Source organism: Neovison vison, chromosome 5 (assembly GCF_020171115.1).
Source record: "Neovison vison isolate M4711 chromosome 5, ASM_NN_V1, whole genome shotgun sequence".
Taxonomy (NCBI): Eukaryota; Metazoa; Chordata; class Mammalia; order Carnivora; family Mustelidae; genus Neogale; species Neogale vison.
In genome coordinates this window covers 92539150-92559857 of record NC_058095.1, presented here as the reverse complement: position 1 = coordinate 92559857, position 20708 = coordinate 92539150, and the positions used below count along the sequence as shown (strand labels likewise).

Below are 20708 nucleotides of genomic sequence, written 5' to 3'. Positions count from 1 at the left end.
GGGTAGAGGAGCTGAATACATACCTCATACCCTATATAAATTCCACATATGTAAAAATTTAACATGAAAAAAAGTAAAACCATAAGTACTCTAGAAGAAACCATGAGGTAATTCCTTTAAAATAGAAAAGGCCTTTCTCCATTCTATGATTCAAAATCCAAAAGCTTAAGAGAAGTTTGATTAAGACTACATATATAAATGTCTGCTTGGAAAAAAACTGAGCAGAGTCAAAAGAAAAATGACAAACTAAAAAGAAAATGATCACAAAGGATTAACTCTCTATAGCTTGTATACATCAAAAAGACAGACAATTCAACTGAAAATAAAAATGAACCAAGGATATGGACAGAAAAAGGTAGAGAAATGGATCAAAACCAAAAATGACAGGCAACATGCTCGTAAAAGTTAATACAAAATAAAACTGCATTGAGATTCAATCTCTCATCTAACAGGTTGAAGAAAATCCACAAGCTGAAAAAGTATTGCTGGCAAAAGGCTCTCATGCCTCATACACTGGGAAACCCTTCTGTAACAGTCTACAGTCACACAACCACGGACCTAACAATCACAACTGGGCCTGTATCCACGCACATATAAAACTAAGTATGCATAAGTCAGTCCCTGCAGACTGTTTATACTAGCAAAACACTGAAAACAACTCAAATGTCTATTGATAAGGACTGGAGAAATAAATTATGGTGTATCCACAGAATGGACTATTACACAGCTATATGGATTACAGAAGCAGAGCATTAGGATAAGAGCATGGACTCTGGAACCATACTGTCTGAATTCAAATTCTGGCTCATATACTCACTAATGATTGACCCTGTTAAAAGTATTTAACTTTTTTTAAAAAAGATTTTATTTGAGAGAGAATGAGAGTGAGCGAGAGCAGGAGCAGGGGAGAGGAGCAGAGGGAAAGGGAGAAGGAGACTCCCCAGTGAGCAGGGAGTCCAACACAGTACCTGAATCCAGGACTCCAGGATCAAGACCTGAGCTGAAGGAAGATGCTTAACTGACTTAGCCACCCAGGCGCCCAGTTTTTAACCTCTTTATGCCCAAACATCTCTGTTAAGTGGGAATACTAATGGTACCTGCACCACAAGGTTATTACGAGGAGTAAGGTTAGGTCGTATTTGTAAACTACTGAGAATAGTGTTTGGTATATGCAAAACATACCCGAACAAAAAGATTTCCAAAATACAGAACACTGTGCATGGTCTACAATTTGTATATATTAAAAAGGGGAAGGAGGGAGATTAGAATATATCATTGTAACTCAGAAATCTTTATATAAAATAAAGATTAGTGGGAGAAAGTGGAAAGACTGGGGACGTTAAAAGTAGATTTTTTTTTTTCACTGCAAACCCTTTTCTGCTTTTCAAAAAACTGGTTCATATTAATCTATTCAAAAGACTTAATTAAAAAAAGGGTTTTCTGAGGACTATCTAGAATTCTATACTCACTCATACTGTCAATGAAGTGTAAAAACAGAAAAAAGATATTTTCAGACTTAAAAAGACTCAAAAACTCACCTTTCTCAGGAAGCTACAGGAGGACGTGCTCTAATAAATCAAAAGAATAAACCAAGGAAAAAGGCAAGAGACAAGGTATCCAACACAAAGGGAGAGACAATGAGAACTCCCAGGATAATAGTGAAGGGAAGCTCCAGTTCTAAAGTTTAAGTGTGAGCAGGCTTAAAGCGCAACCAGCCCAGATAGGAACAGAAGGACAGAGGCTGCAGGGGCAATTTCTCTAAGGGGGAGAAAAAAAAAGGAGCTGATAGGTTACCTATTTTTGACCATATGGAAAGGTGTTTCTTAACTCTGGCAGCGAGTCTGGATTAAACTGGTGGTCAACATTTTTTCATTTGCTTAGTTTTCTATATAAGACAATTAAGAACCCCAGGAAAACAAAAATAAAAAAAAATACAAAAGAAAGAAAATATAGTAATGGTTTACTGTGGTGCAACTATGAACAAATTTACCCTGTTACACTGATGTCAACACTGAATGAAGATTTAACTCAAAATTATGGACTAAGTGGTAGAACGTGCATACTTGTATGTGTTTGGATGTGGGTGTGTTTGGTTAAGGGAAGGGGTATGAAAGACAAACCCTCATCTTCCATAGGGCAAAGTCATTAGCTGAGTTAAATACTGGGGAGGGGAGTGGAAATCAAGAAATAGTACTATAAGCCTATCAATTTTTAAATAAATAAATGCCAGAAGAAACAGCCAGAAGTTTTTTCCCTAATGTCATCTTCTCTTCATTTAGAAAAACTATCATGAAAAATACTAATTGAGTTTTTCTTTTTAACTTCGAAGGAAGGGAAGTGAACATGAATTCTGTGGTCAAAAAAACTCCCTCAAGAAATATTTATGTATCATCTATCCCTATTAATAGAGGTAATGTTCCTGTAACATCACTTACACTACATGACAACAGCTATAATACTGTTCCACCTATCCTTGACAGTTACAACTTAGTACAGACATCAACTCTACTTCTTTCTTGAACATATGGTAACTCTAACCTGCAAATGAGGCAGAACTAAATGACAAATAATGTAAGGTGGTGGTGTCATTGATATGATGGCTATAAATAATGCCCTATAATAGAAGACAGGGGGCATGCAACAATTAGACCTGTCTGAAGTCTCTAATCTGCCTACGGTAAACTAAACTGACCACACTTCAAAAAGGAGACAGGATAGAGGCAGTACTGATTGTCATAAAATGTTCCCTCCTGTATAAACCACAACAGAGAGTTCTAACAGTATCTTTTCTGTATGTGTGTGTGTGGAATCCCTAAGAACAACCACATCTAGGCTATAGTTAAAAAGCAGCATCCTAATTGCTACCACAGCAGGCTTAAGGTCACTTCACATGAGAATTTTTCTCTTTTTCCAAATAAAACCAGTAAGATTAAGGAAAACACATTCCTATTAGCACCCCTGATTGAAAATATATTGTAAAATACTGAAAATCCTTACTCCGGCCTCTCATTGATTGTTCCCAATTTTGCTAGAAGCCTAAACAGTCTTCCATTTTGAACCTCCTATAAAACATTTTGAAAAGAAAGAGAGTATTAATATTCCAGCTAACTGAAAATAAAAGCAAAATTTTACAAAACTGGTATCCTATACCAATATTACCTTTAAACAATAAATACTAAATCATAAAATCCCCACCTTTTGGTTATAGTTTTGAATATAATATTTCCATTTCATTCAACAGTAATATTCAAGAAGATCATGCAAGCTGGGCATTTTTAAGAACGGTTAAGGTAATGTACATGAAAAACAACATCAAGACTATGTCAACTGACTGTAGCAAAATCATGAAGAGAAAAAAAAATGCCCAGAGGACATAAGAAATCAAAATAACTGAACCTTAAGTTTGGACAAATATATCTGCAAGTAGTCTTAGCCGATTATGCCCTATACTTAGCACAGAAATTACTATGTTTTCTATCTCTCTACACATATAGGTGTCAACTGTGTATATCTCTTTGTAACTAGATCGTTACCTTGGCAAGGTCTTCCTCTATGACATCATTTCTCATTTGAGCAGCATCCAATTGAGTATAAAATCGAGCACCAATCATGGGCATGATGTCATTTACACTTCGCATCCTGTTTTGGTCAGTCAACAAATACCTGGTGAAGATAAAGAAGAATCACTTGAATGCCAAACACGTACTTTAAAAAACAACACAACCCACAAGCACAAAGCTGTAGCTGCTACCATCATATTAGTTTACATAAATTCGAAAACATTTTTTCATGCAAGTCAAGTTCACTTGTAAGACTTAATGATTTCTCAGGTGCCTGGGTGGCTCAGTTGGTTAAGCACCTGCCTTCAGCTCAGGTCATGATCCCGGAGTCCTGGGATGGGGGCCGAATTGGGCTCTCTGCTCAGTGGGGAGCCTGCTTCCTCCTCTCTCTCTGCCTGCCTCTCTGCCTACTTGTGATCTCTGTCTGTCAAATAAATAAATAAAATCTTTTAAAAATAAATAAATAAGACTTAATAATTTCTCTGGAAAATTTTAAGATCCAATAGAATAAGTCTCTTTTACATCTTTGCTATTATGAAAATGAGAAAGGAAAGTTGAGTAGGGTTACACTTAATCATTTCCATTCTCAAACCCTTTCTTACAATAGTGGGATATGAAAAGACTGTTACAAACTTTCTGGGAGGGGTTAAATAGGGGGTGATTATAGGAAAGAGATTTTTCCATTGCTCTTCAAAATATTTTTTGAATCTGAAACTGGGTCTTCAATTTTGATAAATTAAACAAGGCCCAACTTTTTAGGAAGCTGCCTTCTGCTCTGCAACTTCATTTACCAGTTGTCATGTTATGCACTAACATACATCAGAAGAGACCAATTCAGTTTCTTCTACCATTATAACTGAGGCAGAAAAATACTACATTTTAAAAAGCTACCTGCTAGAATACAAAGTGACCTGTTACTGCCTATCCTGACCAGTGAGCCATTTCCTAACCATTCTCACTAAAGTAGCCTCCCCTTCTCACACTCTATGCTTATAATTCTATCTTACTTTCTTCATTGGACTTTAGCACTACCTGCAAACACCTTATTTGTTTACATGTTTGTGATCTCCTCCCCATTAAGTGGAAGCTCCAGAAGTTAGGGGATTTTGTTCATCTTGTTCACAGTATCTTCAGTCTGGCACAGAAAAGGCATTCTTTTGTTGAATAAAATACTCGTGTGGATAATCTCTATCTTAGCTATTTTTCTGTAATTACTGACATATTTATATCTAACTACTTAAAGTTATTACAAGCTTTGTAACTCTGGCAAGTTACTTTACCTCTCCATGCCGCAGTTTTGTCATCTCTAAAATGGAGCTAATTTATAAGGTTATTGGGAAAATTAATTCATTCACATCAGTTCAAAAGTACCTGATACACAGTCTGTTGCTCTATACAGCTGTTATTAGTATGAAAGTACTGCTTTTTTACTTAATTTTTATTAAGGAAAATTTATAGACAGAATAGTATAATGAAAGTCCATGTACCCATCACCCAGTTTCAACAATTATTAACATATGGCTAGTTTGTTTCAAATATATCCTTTACTCCCAATTTTTTAAAAGAAAATTTGGAGATTACTACTTGAGATTATTTGAAACATCCTAGATGTTGCAAATTAAGGCTAGGAATCACTGCTGTGAAAACATATGAAACAAATATTTTCATTTGAAAGAGCAATCATCTGATTATTAATAGGAACACTGGGCAACTACTGGCTTCCAGGACTCTGTCATGAGCAAGGACATTTACACTAGTGTAACAAAGCACAAGTGGGCATCCCCATCCTCTAACCCTCAATTCTATATCCAGGACTAGTCCAAAAAAGAAACTGAGCCATCCAAGACTACAAAAAAAAACAAAAACAAAAACAAACAAAAAAAAAACAGAAGGAACAGCTTAAAACTAAGACACTGAAAAGGATCATTGTGCTCCAACCGCTTCTAGAACAGTATGGGAAAAATGTCAAGAGATAGCCCAGTGTCTATTCTCTAGAATAACTTAGAATAGAATTATGGTTGTCCACCCTCTAGAATTCCCCAATGTTTATCTCAGACAGGTGTGTGTCTGAGTCTTTCTGTGATGATTGTACTCCATAGTGGGTTCCTCCCAAGTCAAATACATTTCAAGCCTATACTCAGGGACTTCTTGACAGTCTGAAGATAATAGAGTAGAAGCAAAGGGACCCTGATGAACATACTTTCTGGAGTGGATGTTTTGGCTACATAGTCTGTAACTGGATCACATCAGAGGTTTGTTTATTTATGACAGCATTCAGAGAGATACCGATCACTCTAGAGCAGCACTGTCGAACTGCACTTTCTGAGATTATGGGATGTATTAGCCAGAAGCCACATGTGGCTTTTGAGCTCTTGAAATGTGGCTAGTGCAACTGAAGAACTAATTTATTTTATTTTAAACTTAAAAAGTTTATGTAGCTAGTGAATACCAATGCAACTTTAGAGGCCAAATGTTTAAAACATCAGTAACTAAATAAATACACTGGTATATGAATTTATTCAAAGAAATATATACTTAACAATAAAGAATTTAAAGGTTAACTGTGTTCTGCCTGATTTTGAATAGTAAGAACTAAAATACAATCTATTAAAAGGTCTTTATGAAAAATCTGTCTCATCTCATGATCATTACATACATTTAATTGTATTGCAAAACTTACAAAATCAGATTCTTCAGGTCAGAGGAGTAGTTGATTGTCACCAGTTCCATGGCTTTCTGTAAATTCTCTCGCTGAATTCCTGCCAAAGAGTTGCAAGCCAAAGCCAACACAACTTTTCCTAATGATATCAGATCTGCTTGCTGACATGGAAGAATAAATATAACTTTTAATTTTTATTTTATAAGGCACAAATATAACACACTGCCACTACTGCCGGCACCTTTACTAAAAAGCTGCAGAACTCCCAGCACAGGTTTCTCAAATACTGGTGCTCAGAATCACCTGGGAGCTGGTAAGATGAGCCTCTCCACCAGAGATTCTCATTCAGTAAGTCTGAAGAGCAGGCCCAACATTTTAAAAGCACCCAGACAATTCTGATCAATGTAGCTCCAAGAAACATTACCTGAGCAATTTACAAGCCAACTATGGAATTGCTGCTTTAAAATTAAAAAAAAAATTTTTTTTTTTAAAATTTAGACAGAGCTGACATTCTTATTACAAGAAATTTAAGGCTGGTTACTATATACTCGCTTTACTATGATCATTACAACTTATAGTATGCCCCCTTTTTACTTTCCATTATACCCAAAATACAGTGGGAGTTTGAAGAATTATTTGAGGAAAAGTTATTCCTTTATTCCGAACACAACATAACCATTACCTGATTTCAGAGCATGTTTTCTAGAACATCGAAAACACTGCAAACCCCAATGACATCCTGTCTTTATTTCCAAAATTTTTTCCTTATATTGTAACAGTTTTTTGAGAGCTCTGTAGCCACTTGGTATCTACTTAAATATCTCTCTATCTGCCTGCCTGCTTACTTCCCTACCTGTTTATTTTTTAAGATTTACCACTCTGAGGCTTTCCTTCTAAAAGAATTTTCAAAAGACAGCTAGCTGAATTGAGGTAAGCTCTCTATTACCTATTACAACTCCAGGAAACAGAATGGTTATCCAAAGTGGCCCTTCTTAGCAGGTAACTATAATAATTATATGCCTAGGAGAATGGAATAGCTCAGCGTTAAATACAATCATTCGAAGTAATTTCGACAGAAAACTGTAGATCTTCAAGATCTGAGACCTGATCTGAATTACTGGATACATTTACTAAATACTGATTTACTATAAAAAGTTTTCAAATCTAACTATACATTAAAATCAACTGAGGAGCTTAAAAAAAAAAAAAATCACCCTGTGACCATCCATCCCCTTGACCCCAATTCTGGTGTTACCAGTCTGGAGTAAACTCTAGGTATTACAACTTTTTCAAAGTTTCCACAAGAATTCTGGTATGCAGCCAGGGTTAAGAACCACTGGCTTTGTGAAACATGGGACGTTTATAAATGGTATAGTTGCAAAATAGGTGAATATTTGAAGGAAGTCACTAATGAAACTTAAGCACTATACAACTACCCTTAACATTTTATACAACATTTTATAATAAAGTATAAAGAAGAAGTCAAACTCCCATTACTAAAATAACATCAAAAAATCCAAATTCAAAAATTCATCCAAAACCAGCATTGATGAATCTGACACTTTGAACATGAGATCCTATAACCAGTGGAAACACGGATTTAAAAAACTACTGATTCTATCAGAAAAAGAGATGCCAAGGATTTACGTCAAAGAAACTTTTTACAACTTCATTCATGGTATAGAGTTAGGAGCCCAGAAAGGCAGGAGGGGAGGTGGCATGGGAAGGAACACATTACGGTTGCCAACATTTCTGTTCTCCGGAGGGCACTGCTATGAACGAACTCAAAAAGGATTCCCCTCAATCATCCTCAAGGTCAAGTAAAATATTCCAAGTTATATAATGAAACCATAAAAATGTGGGTCAAGAGAAATCAGTACATGTAAATGCTAAATGTAAATTTCTGTGTTTCAATCCCATATCCTCAGCAAACTGAAGGCTGCTATTAGTTACCAAGTATCTGAGCAGCATGTACCAATACACAGCCTCCCAACCCTTAAAACAATAGAATTTTCAGTTTGGCTCCACCCTGAATTGATGCTGTAACTAAACCTCCCACCTAGAACACTCCAGTATTTCCTATTAATGAGACAGGAAAACAAAGTCCAAGATAGCTAAAAGACTGGATGGGATTTTAAAATAAGAACATCTGATTTTGAATACATCCCACCACCTTTCTAAAGCTGACTCAAGGTGGGAATGCCCACTTTTAGAAATAAGGTATACACATCACATAATCCAGATTAAATTAGAAATGATTTTAACTAAGAGGTTCATGAAGTCCTGTTTAATTAAGAGAGTTCAACATCATAAAAGCTTAGTAACTCTCCTTTCCTTATTTGCCAGCTAAATAGTTTTCCATTTGTTATTTTGCTTCTTACCTCCATCTGGTTTTTCCCCCCATTTGTTGAATTCTGGAGGTTTTCCCCCCACTCATTTTCAGTTTCTTCCTGATTCTTGATTTCTTGATTTTTCTCTGATTCTATCTATGGCTCTACTTATGTCCACTTTACTGAAAGTCAGTCTCTATTCACGTGTCTGAAACAGACTATGAAAAATAGACTACAAGAAACAATGCACTCCTTTCTCATGTACCCTCTTCTCTACAATCACAATCCCCCACTGGGACTATCTTTAATTCTCTCCTTTACCTTACCATAAGCTATATGAAAAATCTTCCACACAAACATCACCCACCCCCAAAAAATAAAGGGGGGAAAAAAAAAGAAAAACTGAGATATCCTTTACTGCTGGAAAATAAAGGGAAGGTGATGACTGGTTGAAAGCAGCCTGAGTTTATGAATGATGGCAGTTCCTAGCTTACCAATCAATTGTCCCAAATGCTTACTTAAGAGTTGTTTGTTTGGAATTCTAGGGTTACTTTTTCTTAAAAAGAGTTGTTTTTCAAGGTAACTACACAACCACTAACATAACTGAAATAATGTATATTTACAAAGAAAAAAAGGGAAGATAATACTGCTATGATACTCAAAGAAAACCAAAATCAAAGTAGTCTTATACCAGTATATATATATATTTTTTTTAAGAACTCTATTCAAGAATAAAGAAGAATGAGAGCCTTAAGGCTATACTTGTAAAAAAACAAAACTGTAAGGGGTTTCATTTTTTAGTGAGGACCTGGGGTTTCCAGATACTTGCAATAAAGTTAGGTGGCACTGGTTCTAAATAATGTCTAATTTCTCCTCAAAAATTCAATATTATTTTTCTGGATACATGAAAAATCACTAGTATTTCAATCAATAATCAGTCACTTCTAGAAGCAAAGGGATTAGGAAGAAAAATCTCCAGAGCTTGTTAGTTAGGCACCAGGTATAAGAAGCTAAGAAGGAAAGTCACTAAGAACCACCACCCTTGATAAGAAAGAGTGAACAAATCCCCTTTGGCAGAAGAAAGCTGCTGGGGGAAACAGTAGTCAAATTCTTCTGTCCGGTGCCCACTAGATGGTGCTACCAACCAGGACAGCTTGGCTGCTGCTGAGTTTGGCTGGGCAGGAGCAGAGGGGAAGGAAGATGTGAAAAGTCTGCATACAACTCAAAGTGATGAGTGGCTCTAAATCTTGGGGACTGTACTGTCCCTGGTTCTGCAGTAAAAGAAGAGGTTTACACATGAATTGGATTACTAGGCACTACTTAGACTCTACTAGTTTTCATTCTTTTTCTTTTTGTTCAAAAATTTTGCCTTATAATATAAAGCAAACTAAAATATTTTTTTAAAGGATTTAAACAAGTCGAAATGAGAAGGCAGAGAAAAGGTAAAGTGTTTTTTTCCTTCCTTGTTTCTCCATGTAATTAAGAGATTCTGCCTTATATCAAACTTCTATCAGTTAATAAATGTTCAGAAACACCAAAAATTTCTCACACAAAAATTATCATGGTCTTAAAACAGCACCTGCATATCCTCTAAAAAATGTGAAGTACTGCAATGATGAATGATATGAAATAATTACTTTACAGAGCTGTGTTACTTGCACAGAGTAATCAAGGCAAAAGCAACACACTTAATGCTCCCTGCAGAGACAGGGTCTTATTCTCCTAGGCCTTGTATGAATCAAGAAGTATGAAATAAACAGCAAAAAACATCAAAGGGGCCTAGATTTACACCATTATTATGACTAGACTAGAATCAAATTCTGATTATATACAAGGAGTATGCAAAAGAAAATATTTTAAAAATGGCAATACAATAATATTCCTTCAAAAATATTTCTAAAATTTTTGGATTGGTAGGGGGACAGTACCTAAAAGTAAAAATAGCAGCTATAATTTTAACACATTAAAGAATTGAAAAAAGGAAAATGTCAATTAATATTATTTATTCAACTAATTAATCTGTTATAATCTATGCTGAGGAAAAATTTCCTCATCACATAAATACATTTTCATTTGAACAGTTAGTCTTTGACACTGTCATTAACTTTCTATATTCCCACTTGTTAGGGCTCTACACTACATTCTTAACAGTGATTAAGAAATAAATGTTCACAGCTGGTACAGAGACACCCCCAGAATAAATTGAAATATGATTTAACACCCCAGAAACACTTTAAAAATAAATAAAATCTTAAAAGAAAATCAAGCCTTAAGTTATTAAGGAAGTACCCATGTTCATTCTTACTCACCTGGTATTGAGCCATTAATGCCAATGGATTATTATTCTGACTGTTATCAAATGTTAAAACATCAAAAACTCCAACACAATTTACTCGCAACCTTTAAAGACCAGAGAATTTTAAAAAAATTATTAGAATGAAATTTTTTTAACACTTCCAATATTATTAGGAAGGATCTCAGAATATTATCTAGTCTAACCTCCCCATGTAACCTCTATCAAACACCACTTTAGAGATGAGTTGGAAATTAAGGCTCAAAAATACTAATGACAGGCCTATAATGTTATAGAAACCAGAAATGAATAAAGTCAGGACTACAACTCTCTGACTACCAGGCCAGTGGTCGTTTCACCACACCAAGCTGCTTCTTTATTAGTTATTCATGAAAGAGAACTAATTAGATTTCTCACATTTGCTGAAGATGTATTAGGTACCACTCACATGTATTAGTCATTCAATTTTACATATATTAATCATTCAATCCTTTTAATAATCTTCTGAGAGAGGTACCTTATAAATGTGGAACAGATAATAATAGTACCTGTCTTACAAAGTTGTTGCATACACAGAAGTTACAGAACTTGCTCAGGATCATATAAATAGCAACTAACAGACTTAGAATATGATGAACCCAAATAACCAGGTACCAAATCTTAAGCTCTTTATGCTATGCTGTCTGAGATAACTCTCAAAATTAGAGTAATTCAAATAAAAGTGGTGAAGTCGAGGGCTGTTACTTGATTTTGTGTCAGGTTCTCAAAGCAGGGGACTCCACTGGTTCACTAACAGCAATAGCATCACCTAAGAACTTGCTGGAAATGTAAATTGTCAGGCCTACTGAAGGAGAACTCTGGGGTAGAACCCAATAGAGTGTGCTTATTTTTTTTTTTTTTTTTAAGATTTTATTTATTTATTTGACAGAGAGAGATTACAAGTAGACAGAGAGGCAGGCAGAGAGAGAGAGGGAAGCAGGCTCCCCGCTGAGCAGAGAGCCCGATGCGGGACTCGATCCCAGAATCCTGGGATCATGACCTGAGCCGAAGGCAGCGGCTTAACCCACTGAGCCACCCAGGCGCCCTAGAGTGTGCTTATTAATGAGCCCTCCAGGTAATTCTGTTTCATGCTACAATCTGAGAACCACAGTTACACACAGAAAAGGTATATTGATATTATGTCTATATCCCTCCAACCCTAACTATATATACTTTCCAAACCCTTACAAGATTCTTGGTTAATAACCAGGCATTTTATTAAGAATTCAACATTTCTTTTTTAAACTTACAAATGAACTCAAAGTCACAGCAGTTGTTCTGGATGGAATACATGAAAAGGTAAAATTAAATCAGTTTACTAAGCTGTCATAGGTTAGACATGCAATAAAGAAACCAAAACTCAAAACGCTAGTACCTTGTTTTGCCAGTTATTAGAATCTTTGTTGGGTCCATAACTCGACATGCCAAACCTGCTGTGTGAATAGTACGCAATGCAGAACTCAGTTGGACGATATATGCCCAAATAAGAGACTCTGGCAATAATCCTGCATGCTGTCTGGGCAATGGTCCATCATGCTGACCTACAAAACAAAAATGACTAACTGAAATAACTTTTAAATAACTAACTGAAATACTAAAACATCAAACCAAAATTAATAAAAAAATTCATGTATCATGGCACAATTTGTCAATTTATTTATTTCAAAAGTTTTATTTGTTTATTTGAGAGAGTGTGCATACAGAAGGAGAGTAATAGGAGAAGAAGGCTTCCCACTGAGCAGAGAGCTCTATGTGGGACTAGATCCCAGGTTCCCGGGATCACAACCTGAGCCGAAGGCAGACACTTAACCATCTGAGCCTCTCAGGCGCCCTATAACTTGTCAATTTGTACATACCTACATACACACATGTATGTATGTATATATTAATATATACTGTGTATATTAATATACACATAAACTTATATGTTTATTAATATATATCATATATTAAAATATAAATATAAGTTTATATTTTATTTATTTATATATAAATTTTAGTTTATTAGTAAGAAATTAAGAGACAAACTCCAATTTCCTATTTACAAGATCATACCTTTATACTGTTAGCAGAGCAGAGCTCTCACTGAAGTTCTCTTTTCTGTGACTGTTGTAATTGCCGAATAAACAAAATTATTTAAAGAATTTATATTTATTTAGTTGTGAACCAAATAATGTAAATTCTGAATAAAAACAGGATGGTGGGGCGCCTGGGTGGCTCAGTGGGTTAAGCCACTGCCTTCGGCTCAGGTCATGATCTCAGGGTCGTGGGATCGAGTCCCGCATCGGGCTCTCTGCTCAGCAGGGAGCCTGCTTCCCTTCCTCTCTCTCTGCCTGCCTCTCTGCCTACTTGTGATCTTTCTCTGTCAAATAAATAAATAAAATCTTAAAAAAAAAAAACAGGATGGTGAAGATTATTATTTTACTTAAAATAATCTTAGCCTCTATTACTGTTCAGGTAGGTGAACAATTTCATTCTGTGGCTTGAAAGAAAAATGAGTCTCTACCATCATTTATGCTGAATATTTTCTTATTCTCCATAAACTTCCCAGTCTCGTTTCTTACAGCCATGTCAGTTAGGCAGGATGGTATCCAACTCATAAAAATAAAAATGTAAAACACTGAGTATTACCATCTAATATAATATCTAATAATATCAAATCTAATAATTAAACAAAAATAATCCAATCTATCATGAGAGGAAAATTCTGAGTCTATCTTTTTTTTTTTGAGAGAGAGACAGAACAGACACACAAACAGGGGTGGGAGGGAGCTGGGAGCGGGGAGGGGAAAAGGGAGAGGAGGAGAGAGAGAAGCTTAAGCAGGTTCCATGCCCAGCACGGAGCCCGATGTAGGGCTTGATCTCACGACTCTGAGATCGTAACTTGAGCCCAAATCGAGAATTGGGTGCTTAACTGACTGAGTGGCCCAGATGCCCCTCATCTCTTGTTTAAGTGCTTCTTGAGGGTGCCTGACTGGCTTAGTCCATTAAGCGACTGCCTTCAGCTCACATCATGATCCTGGAGTCCCAGGATCGAGTCCCTATCGGGCTCCCTGCTCAGCGGGGAGTCTGCTTCTCCCTCTGCCCTTCCCCCCTTTCACATTCTCCCTCTCTCAAATAAATAAAATCTTAAAAAAGAAAAAAAATCCTTCTTAATACTATTTCCTGGGTCACTGTTAACCCGTAAATCAGTGGAAAAGGAGCCACATAAATTTAATAAAGATTTTTTAATTATTTCAGGGAATACGACCTTATAAATTCAAGTGTTCTTATGACTGTGAACAAATTTTTTGTGAATTAGGTATAAGAGCAACACAGTTAAATGTTAATTGTAGAGGTAATAAAGAGCAAATCTGTGGACTGGGATAACATTTCCAAGAAAAAACAAATACAATATTTAAAAACTGCTTTCCCTCAATTTCAACAGGTTGAAGATAACACATTCTGGAAAACAGTGTTAAATAACTCAAAAAGTGGCTCTAGTGACAAGTGCCAAGACATCATCAAAGACGACTATGAAGACTTTAGATCAAACTATTTAATAAACATGGTAATAAGAAAAAAGTATTTATAGCAAACACAGTACTTGCTTACTCTGTGCCAGACTCTGTCTTAACCTTTATTATTGTTAAAAGCAGCAGAGCCTCCTGGTGCCATTTTAAACCTCTCATCACAACTCCTATAGTACAGTATGACATGATTATTATTCCCATTTTCTAAACTAGTATATTTCTTTTATGTAATCTTTTAATTTGTACCAAGTTAAATAATATAAGAAAACGTTAGACTTCCATCTATGTCTCTCCAAAAGTTTATACACACACTTTTTTCTTCCTTAAATATTTACAACAGTAAAACTGACAATTGCCTCATATGAGAAGTTCCTACAAATCGAAGAATATACAGTATGTCCAAGGAAATCTACTACTCAAACATTACTTTCAAGTATCAGAAAAAGGAATGACTCCTTTGAAAATGTAAACATAATACATCAAATAATCAATCAACACCAAAAATAAAGATTAAATCACTAACTAGAAAGGAGTGCTATCATCAGTGGTTCTCAACAGGGGTCAATTCAGCTCCTTAGGTCACACTTGGCAATGTATGGAGCTATTTTTGGTGTCACTACTGGAGAAGGGGCTTGCTATTGGCATCTAGAGGGTAGAGGCCAGGGCTGCTGCTTAACATCCTGGAATGCACAGGACAGCCCCCACAAAATCATTATCTAGCCCTAAATGTCAACAGTGCTGAGGTTGAGAAACCCAGCTATAAATTAAAGCCAACAGTCATCTCACAGGTGTTACTACTAAAATAAACTTGAACAACTACAGCTATATTCATATTCATCTATAGGAAAAGTTATACCACATCCCCTTCAACAAAATTATGTATGTGTCTACAGATGACAAGGCAAAAGGAAAAAAAAATGACCACACCATATGACCAGATTTTTAACGTGAAAACAGCCATGTAACCACAGCTTTCTTCTTCCAACTGCCAGAAAGCAAAGTTACAAGTAAACAGAAGTAATATATTTTTATCCATAATTCAGAGTCTTTAAGGAGTCACAATTCAAAAGATAGTATAACGTGCCTTCACAGCTTTCTTTCTCCTTAGTTTTTCTCAGTATGTACTCAAGAAAATTTTAAAGAGATTAAAAGCCACAGTAAAAAATGCAATGGTTTGTCAACTTCAATAATAAACATTTTTTAAAAAGAATTCAATGCTTCTTTTCCTGTCCCTAAACAAGAGAATGATACATACATTTTCCTCTCCAAATAGAAGTTAATTAACAGACATCTCAAAATGGACCTACTTTTACTCTGAAGTTATTTTACCCTTTAATAAACATCTATTGGAACATAGCTACAATATTTTGGTTCTTTGAACTACGAATACTGGAAAGGAGCAAAAAAAAGAATATATTCCTGCTTAAGTAAATGCTACCTGAGAATTTATTTCAAAGACTAATTCCTTAAGTAACATGAAGTCCTACCTTTAAAAAAAGGCATCTTTTTAGGAAAATCATTTCATAAATGCTATATAGTCACACTGGACTATGAGTCATTAAATTATATTCAGAGAATATAAAACTTAGGGGAAAATGGGGGTTTTGGGAGTGGGGGTGGGGTAAGCCTGGTAGTGGGTATTATGGAGGGCACGTATTGCATGGAGCACTGGGTATGGTGCATAAACAATGAATTTTGGAACACTGAAGAAAAATTAAATTTTAAAAAAAGAAATAAAATAAAAAAGATTAAAAAAAGAAAATACTTAAAATAAATGAAAGATGCGGTGACACAAAATGATAAAAGGAAAAGGAAAGGATATGAAAGGAGACCAAAAAAAACCAAACCAAAACAAAAAACCAAGACCGGAAAGAAATATACAAAGAGATGATAATGGCTGTGCTTTGGGCAGTGAAGCTACAGGCATCATTTTTCAAACAGTCTTTCTTCAGAAAGCACTGTATTTAAAAAAAAAAATGTTTAAAAGGAAAAAACTTTTATCATATTCTTGGTTATTCAGTCTTCAAATACCTCCATGAATCTTTCACACCCTGTCTTCATCTCAGGGTGTGAAACACACACTACCCTATTTTCCAGCTGGTTACAGATTGACTTCAATTCTTTAAGACATTTCTTTTTAAGGTGCATTGATTACAGGGACAAATTTACATACATTTTAAAATACAAAACTACTCTTTCACAGAGCAAAAGCATTTGTCAAAACATAGTGCGTTTGCATCTTTTTCTTACCCCACTTTCTCTTTGTGAAATAGGCATCAGCATTAGGGTCATTAAAGTGTCTGCTCATCATAGTCTCTCCTCCAGCATGGAAATCATATGCAAACACAAGAGCTTAAAATAAAACACAAACACTCATTACTGCAATCTGACTTCAAATAATGAAGCCCATAAGCAGAAAGACAAGTACAAATTACTCACAAGGCTCTGCAAATGCTTTAGTGGTAAATACTTCACGCAAGGTTACAATATTTGAATGCTGAATTTTTTTCCACATATCGACCAACACCATGCACTTTGTGTTAACAAGACGAAAACCTGGAAAAGAAAATCTTTTCGACTCAACTGTAAGTGACATCTCCCCTTTATTCCATCAGAAACGTGAAGAAAAAGCCATGTTATGTATCATTTGTGAGTTATTAATTTCCAAATGAAATATGTTTATTTATTATCCTTTAAACTTGCATATTAAGTAAATAAATATATGCAGGAATATTTCAGTAATCTTAGCCTCAATAACATGCTTCAAAAAGAGGATAATTTATCTTCCTTACCATGTATCCTCCGAAGGCAATATGGCAGATCATCTTTGCTATTTACAGCTTTGTAGCAAGATGTAATGTATCCAAAATTACTTGATTTCTGTATCCGGTTGGGTGGTGGCAGTGGTTCTAGAGGGAACAGGCTATGGTAGCTGTCAACTTCTGTAGGAACTGCTAGAGTAATTCATAGGAAGACAACTTTAATTTCCTGATATTCATCAATCTTTCAGAGAAATAAAGAAACCCAATCTACCATAAACCACTGATATCAAAACATACTTTTGAATTCTGGAAGAGTCAACATTCGTAACAATTCTATAAACCAAACTGGTCTCACTATCAATAAAAATAGGCATTATAAAACAACAAAAGAACAACCAGATTTCATACATCAAAAATATTTCTTATCTCTAACAAAACAACTCTTTGTTTCTCAGCTATTAGAAACAATTTATGTTCTCACTTAGAGATGTTAAACATTTAATGATTCTGATGTTGAATAAAAATCAAGACAGATTTTGCGTCTATAAAGTTTACACAAAATATACTTAGTGGTGTTAAGCATATGCATTCTTGTTTTTTAAGGCCTAAAGAAATTCAGAACAAGTAACATTAAGTTAGAGCATATGTGTGACACGTCTGTGTATGTATGTGTAAATATGGCAATCTATCAAAACATTCAACCATAGGGTAGAATAGCACAATTTTAATTCCTAGCAAAATGTAAAAGAAAAAAATTGAAAACAACTTTACCCTTATGCTTTCAATGTTCCTCAAAGTAAGAAAAATTATGTTTAAGAATAACCAGGATAATGCATTGGAATTTGCTCATGATACTCTAGTTAGGCATTAAAAAAAAACAATTTATCTTGAATCCCAATTTGTTGTTTCTTATAAAGACTAAATGTATTCAGTGACTGGTTTCTCTACAGAGTATAGGCAATTTCTTTTCTGTTACTGGTTTTACAATCCAAAACGACAAGAGTTTTCTAATGCTTCACATACAATCAAATTACATTTTCCAACTGGACAGCTTCCATTCTGTTAAATAATCTTGAATGGCTCAGGAATGTTCAAGATATTTCAAATGAAAAGCAAGCTAGTGAACATGCAGAATATGCACAGAAAATCATCTAAGGAATACAGCAAAAACGTTAACAATTGTAACCTCTGAGTGGGAGGATTTTTATTCTTTTTTTTTTTTTAAAGATTTTATTTATTTATTTGACAGACAGAGATTACAAGTAGGCAGAGAGGCAGGCAGAGAGGAGGAAGCAGGCTCCCTGCTGAGCAGAGAGCCCGATGCGGGGCTCTATCACAGGACCCTGGGATCATGACCTGAGCCGAAGGCAGTGGCTTTAACCCACTGAGCCACCCAGGCGCCCCTTCTCTTCTTTACACTAGTTCACACTTGCCAAATTTGTTATAATAAATATGTTTAACACTATTTATATTTTTTTATTTTTATTTTTCACTAGAGAAAGAGAACAGGTACAAGCAAGCGGGAAGGGGGAGGGGGGGCAGAGGGAGAGGGACAGAATCTTAAGAGCACTCCACAATGAATGCAGAACCCAACGTGGGTCTTCATCTCACAACCCTGAAATCATGACCTGAGACAAAGCAAGAGTCAGACACTTAGCCAACTAAGCCACCCAGGCAACCATGTTTAACACTATTTTTAAAACACAGCAGTAAATCTTTTTAAAAACAAAACCAAAAAAACCAAACTAGATGAAAACCACCAATAATTTTTTACTTATGACTGTTAAGAAATACATATAAAACTCTATGAAAAAAACTGTCATTCCAGAAGACAGATTCAAAATGACCCCTCTTGCCTTTACTAAATTCGTACATTCACTAACTCTTAGTTTTTGAAACCAAAGGAGACAGAACTCTCTATTTAATAAGTAAGGAAAATAAGGACCACATGTCTAGACAGGGAGTTGGGATGCAAACTCTGGACTCTGATTTTTTATAGTCCTGTGCTCCTAACTCCCAGACAGTATTTTGGCCATACTGCAAAATAAACACTGATTCAATCTAACTTTCAAAACAAGGTCAAGTAGTATGTTCTTCTGAAATAAAGCAGTACAAGTATATACACACAAGGGAATATAGCTGTAATTTCTGCCCATTTATTATTTTAATAATCAGTGTAATTTCCACATACAGATGATGAATACAATTTTGTTTTCTGGGTATTTCATGAGGAGCATCTAATAAGAGGAAGTCATTAATTTCAAAATAGTAAAAATATAATTAAGTGCCTACTATGTATTGGTGAACCCGTATTAATGAAATACAGGTTATCGAGACACTTAGAAAAGAACGACAGATTTACAGAAAACACAATACAGTAAAAGGAAAATAGCTATGGAACTAGTACAACTCACTATGGCACTGGTCCTTACATTTTAGCACCCCTCAGAATCATAGAGAGGATTAATTTAGTCTGTTGGGCCTCGTGCCCAGTGTTTATTTAGTAGATCTTAAGTAGGGCCTAAGAATTTGCCATTCTAACAGGTTTCCAGGTGATACAGAAAAGATGCTGCTGGGCCAAGGACCAGAGTTTGAGAACCACTACACATGGAAACAGAAGGGAGAAGGGAGCCATTCCCAAGGATACTGAAAGATATAACAGAAGATTTGGTACATATACTACATATATTACAAACTGAAGGATGAGACTGCTTTCAGTGAGCTCAAATGACCTAAGAAGAGGGCTTTGCTTTATGGCGAAGGAGTGAAGAGAACCACCACCACCAAGGCTTGAATGTGTTCAGGAACTGTGTTCCTGAACTGTGTTCAGGAACTGCAAAATCTCATGTGGTGGGAGAATATGGTACACCACGGAGGAGGAGCCAAGTAGAGAAAAGACTGACAGAGTTATGTTGGGACTGGATCAGAGGGAACTTGAAGTGCTACACTAAGGACCAGAAACTCACTATGCCAAGCAGTGGCACTCATAGCATCAGTGGGACAAAGAGTGAGTGAGGGACACAATCAACTAAAAATCTTACACTCTTAACTCCTTGATTCCTATTTGTACTTTCAAACAAGGCAGGTTGAATTCTCTACACTGCAGGAAAAACAAACAAACAAACAAACAAACAAAACTATGGATCAGTAGAATACTAGGCACTATCCAAAGGATATCCTTCCAGTGTCTGATTCTGATGCTATGGAGATATTTTACACCCAATCTGCATGGAGCTAATTGCTAGCAATGCAAAAATAACTCCTATCCTCCTCTATGAAAAAGCCAGTGTGCACATTCATTTTAATATTCCTGCTCTGTAATAGGTCTTATAAAAGGCTCATGACTTAAATATAATCTTCAAAATGCTTTTTATGTTTGTATATTATGATTTTACCTTGTTTCAGAGAGTAACCTTTTAACACTGTATTTCTCACTCTACCCTGAAATAATCAAATGTGGCCTAATATTAACCTTAAAAACCAAATGTTTCCACTGATAGGACTATTCATTGTTGCTCTGTTCTTTCTTTGTTCCTAGCTCAACTGAACAAAT

At 35.5% G+C, this 20708-nt stretch overlaps 1 protein-coding gene across 3 annotated transcripts in view; it reads right to left on the bottom strand.

Moving 5' to 3' along the window:
* PAN3 (poly(A) specific ribonuclease subunit PAN3) overlaps window positions 1–20708 on the bottom strand; it is a 131980-nt gene that overhangs the window by 9113 nt on the left and 102159 nt on the right. For 2 of the 3 annotated variants that reach the window (XM_044249515.1, XM_044249517.1), the window contains 8 exons: window positions 17186–17347; window positions 16833–16949; window positions 16644–16745; window positions 12257–12422; window positions 10859–10949; window positions 6241–6380; window positions 3534–3663; window positions 2998–3062 (listed from right to left, as the gene is read on the bottom strand). In XM_044249515.1, coding sequence (XP_044105450.1) covers window positions 2998–3062; window positions 3534–3663; window positions 6241–6380; window positions 10859–10949; window positions 12257–12422; window positions 16644–16745; window positions 16833–16949; window positions 17186–17347 — 973 coding nt within the window. The remainder of the gene's footprint in view (window positions 1–2997; window positions 3063–3533; window positions 3664–6240; window positions 6381–10858; window positions 10950–12256; window positions 12423–16643; window positions 16746–16832; window positions 16950–17185; window positions 17348–20708) is intronic. The other variant, XM_044249516.1, reaches the window with a different exon arrangement.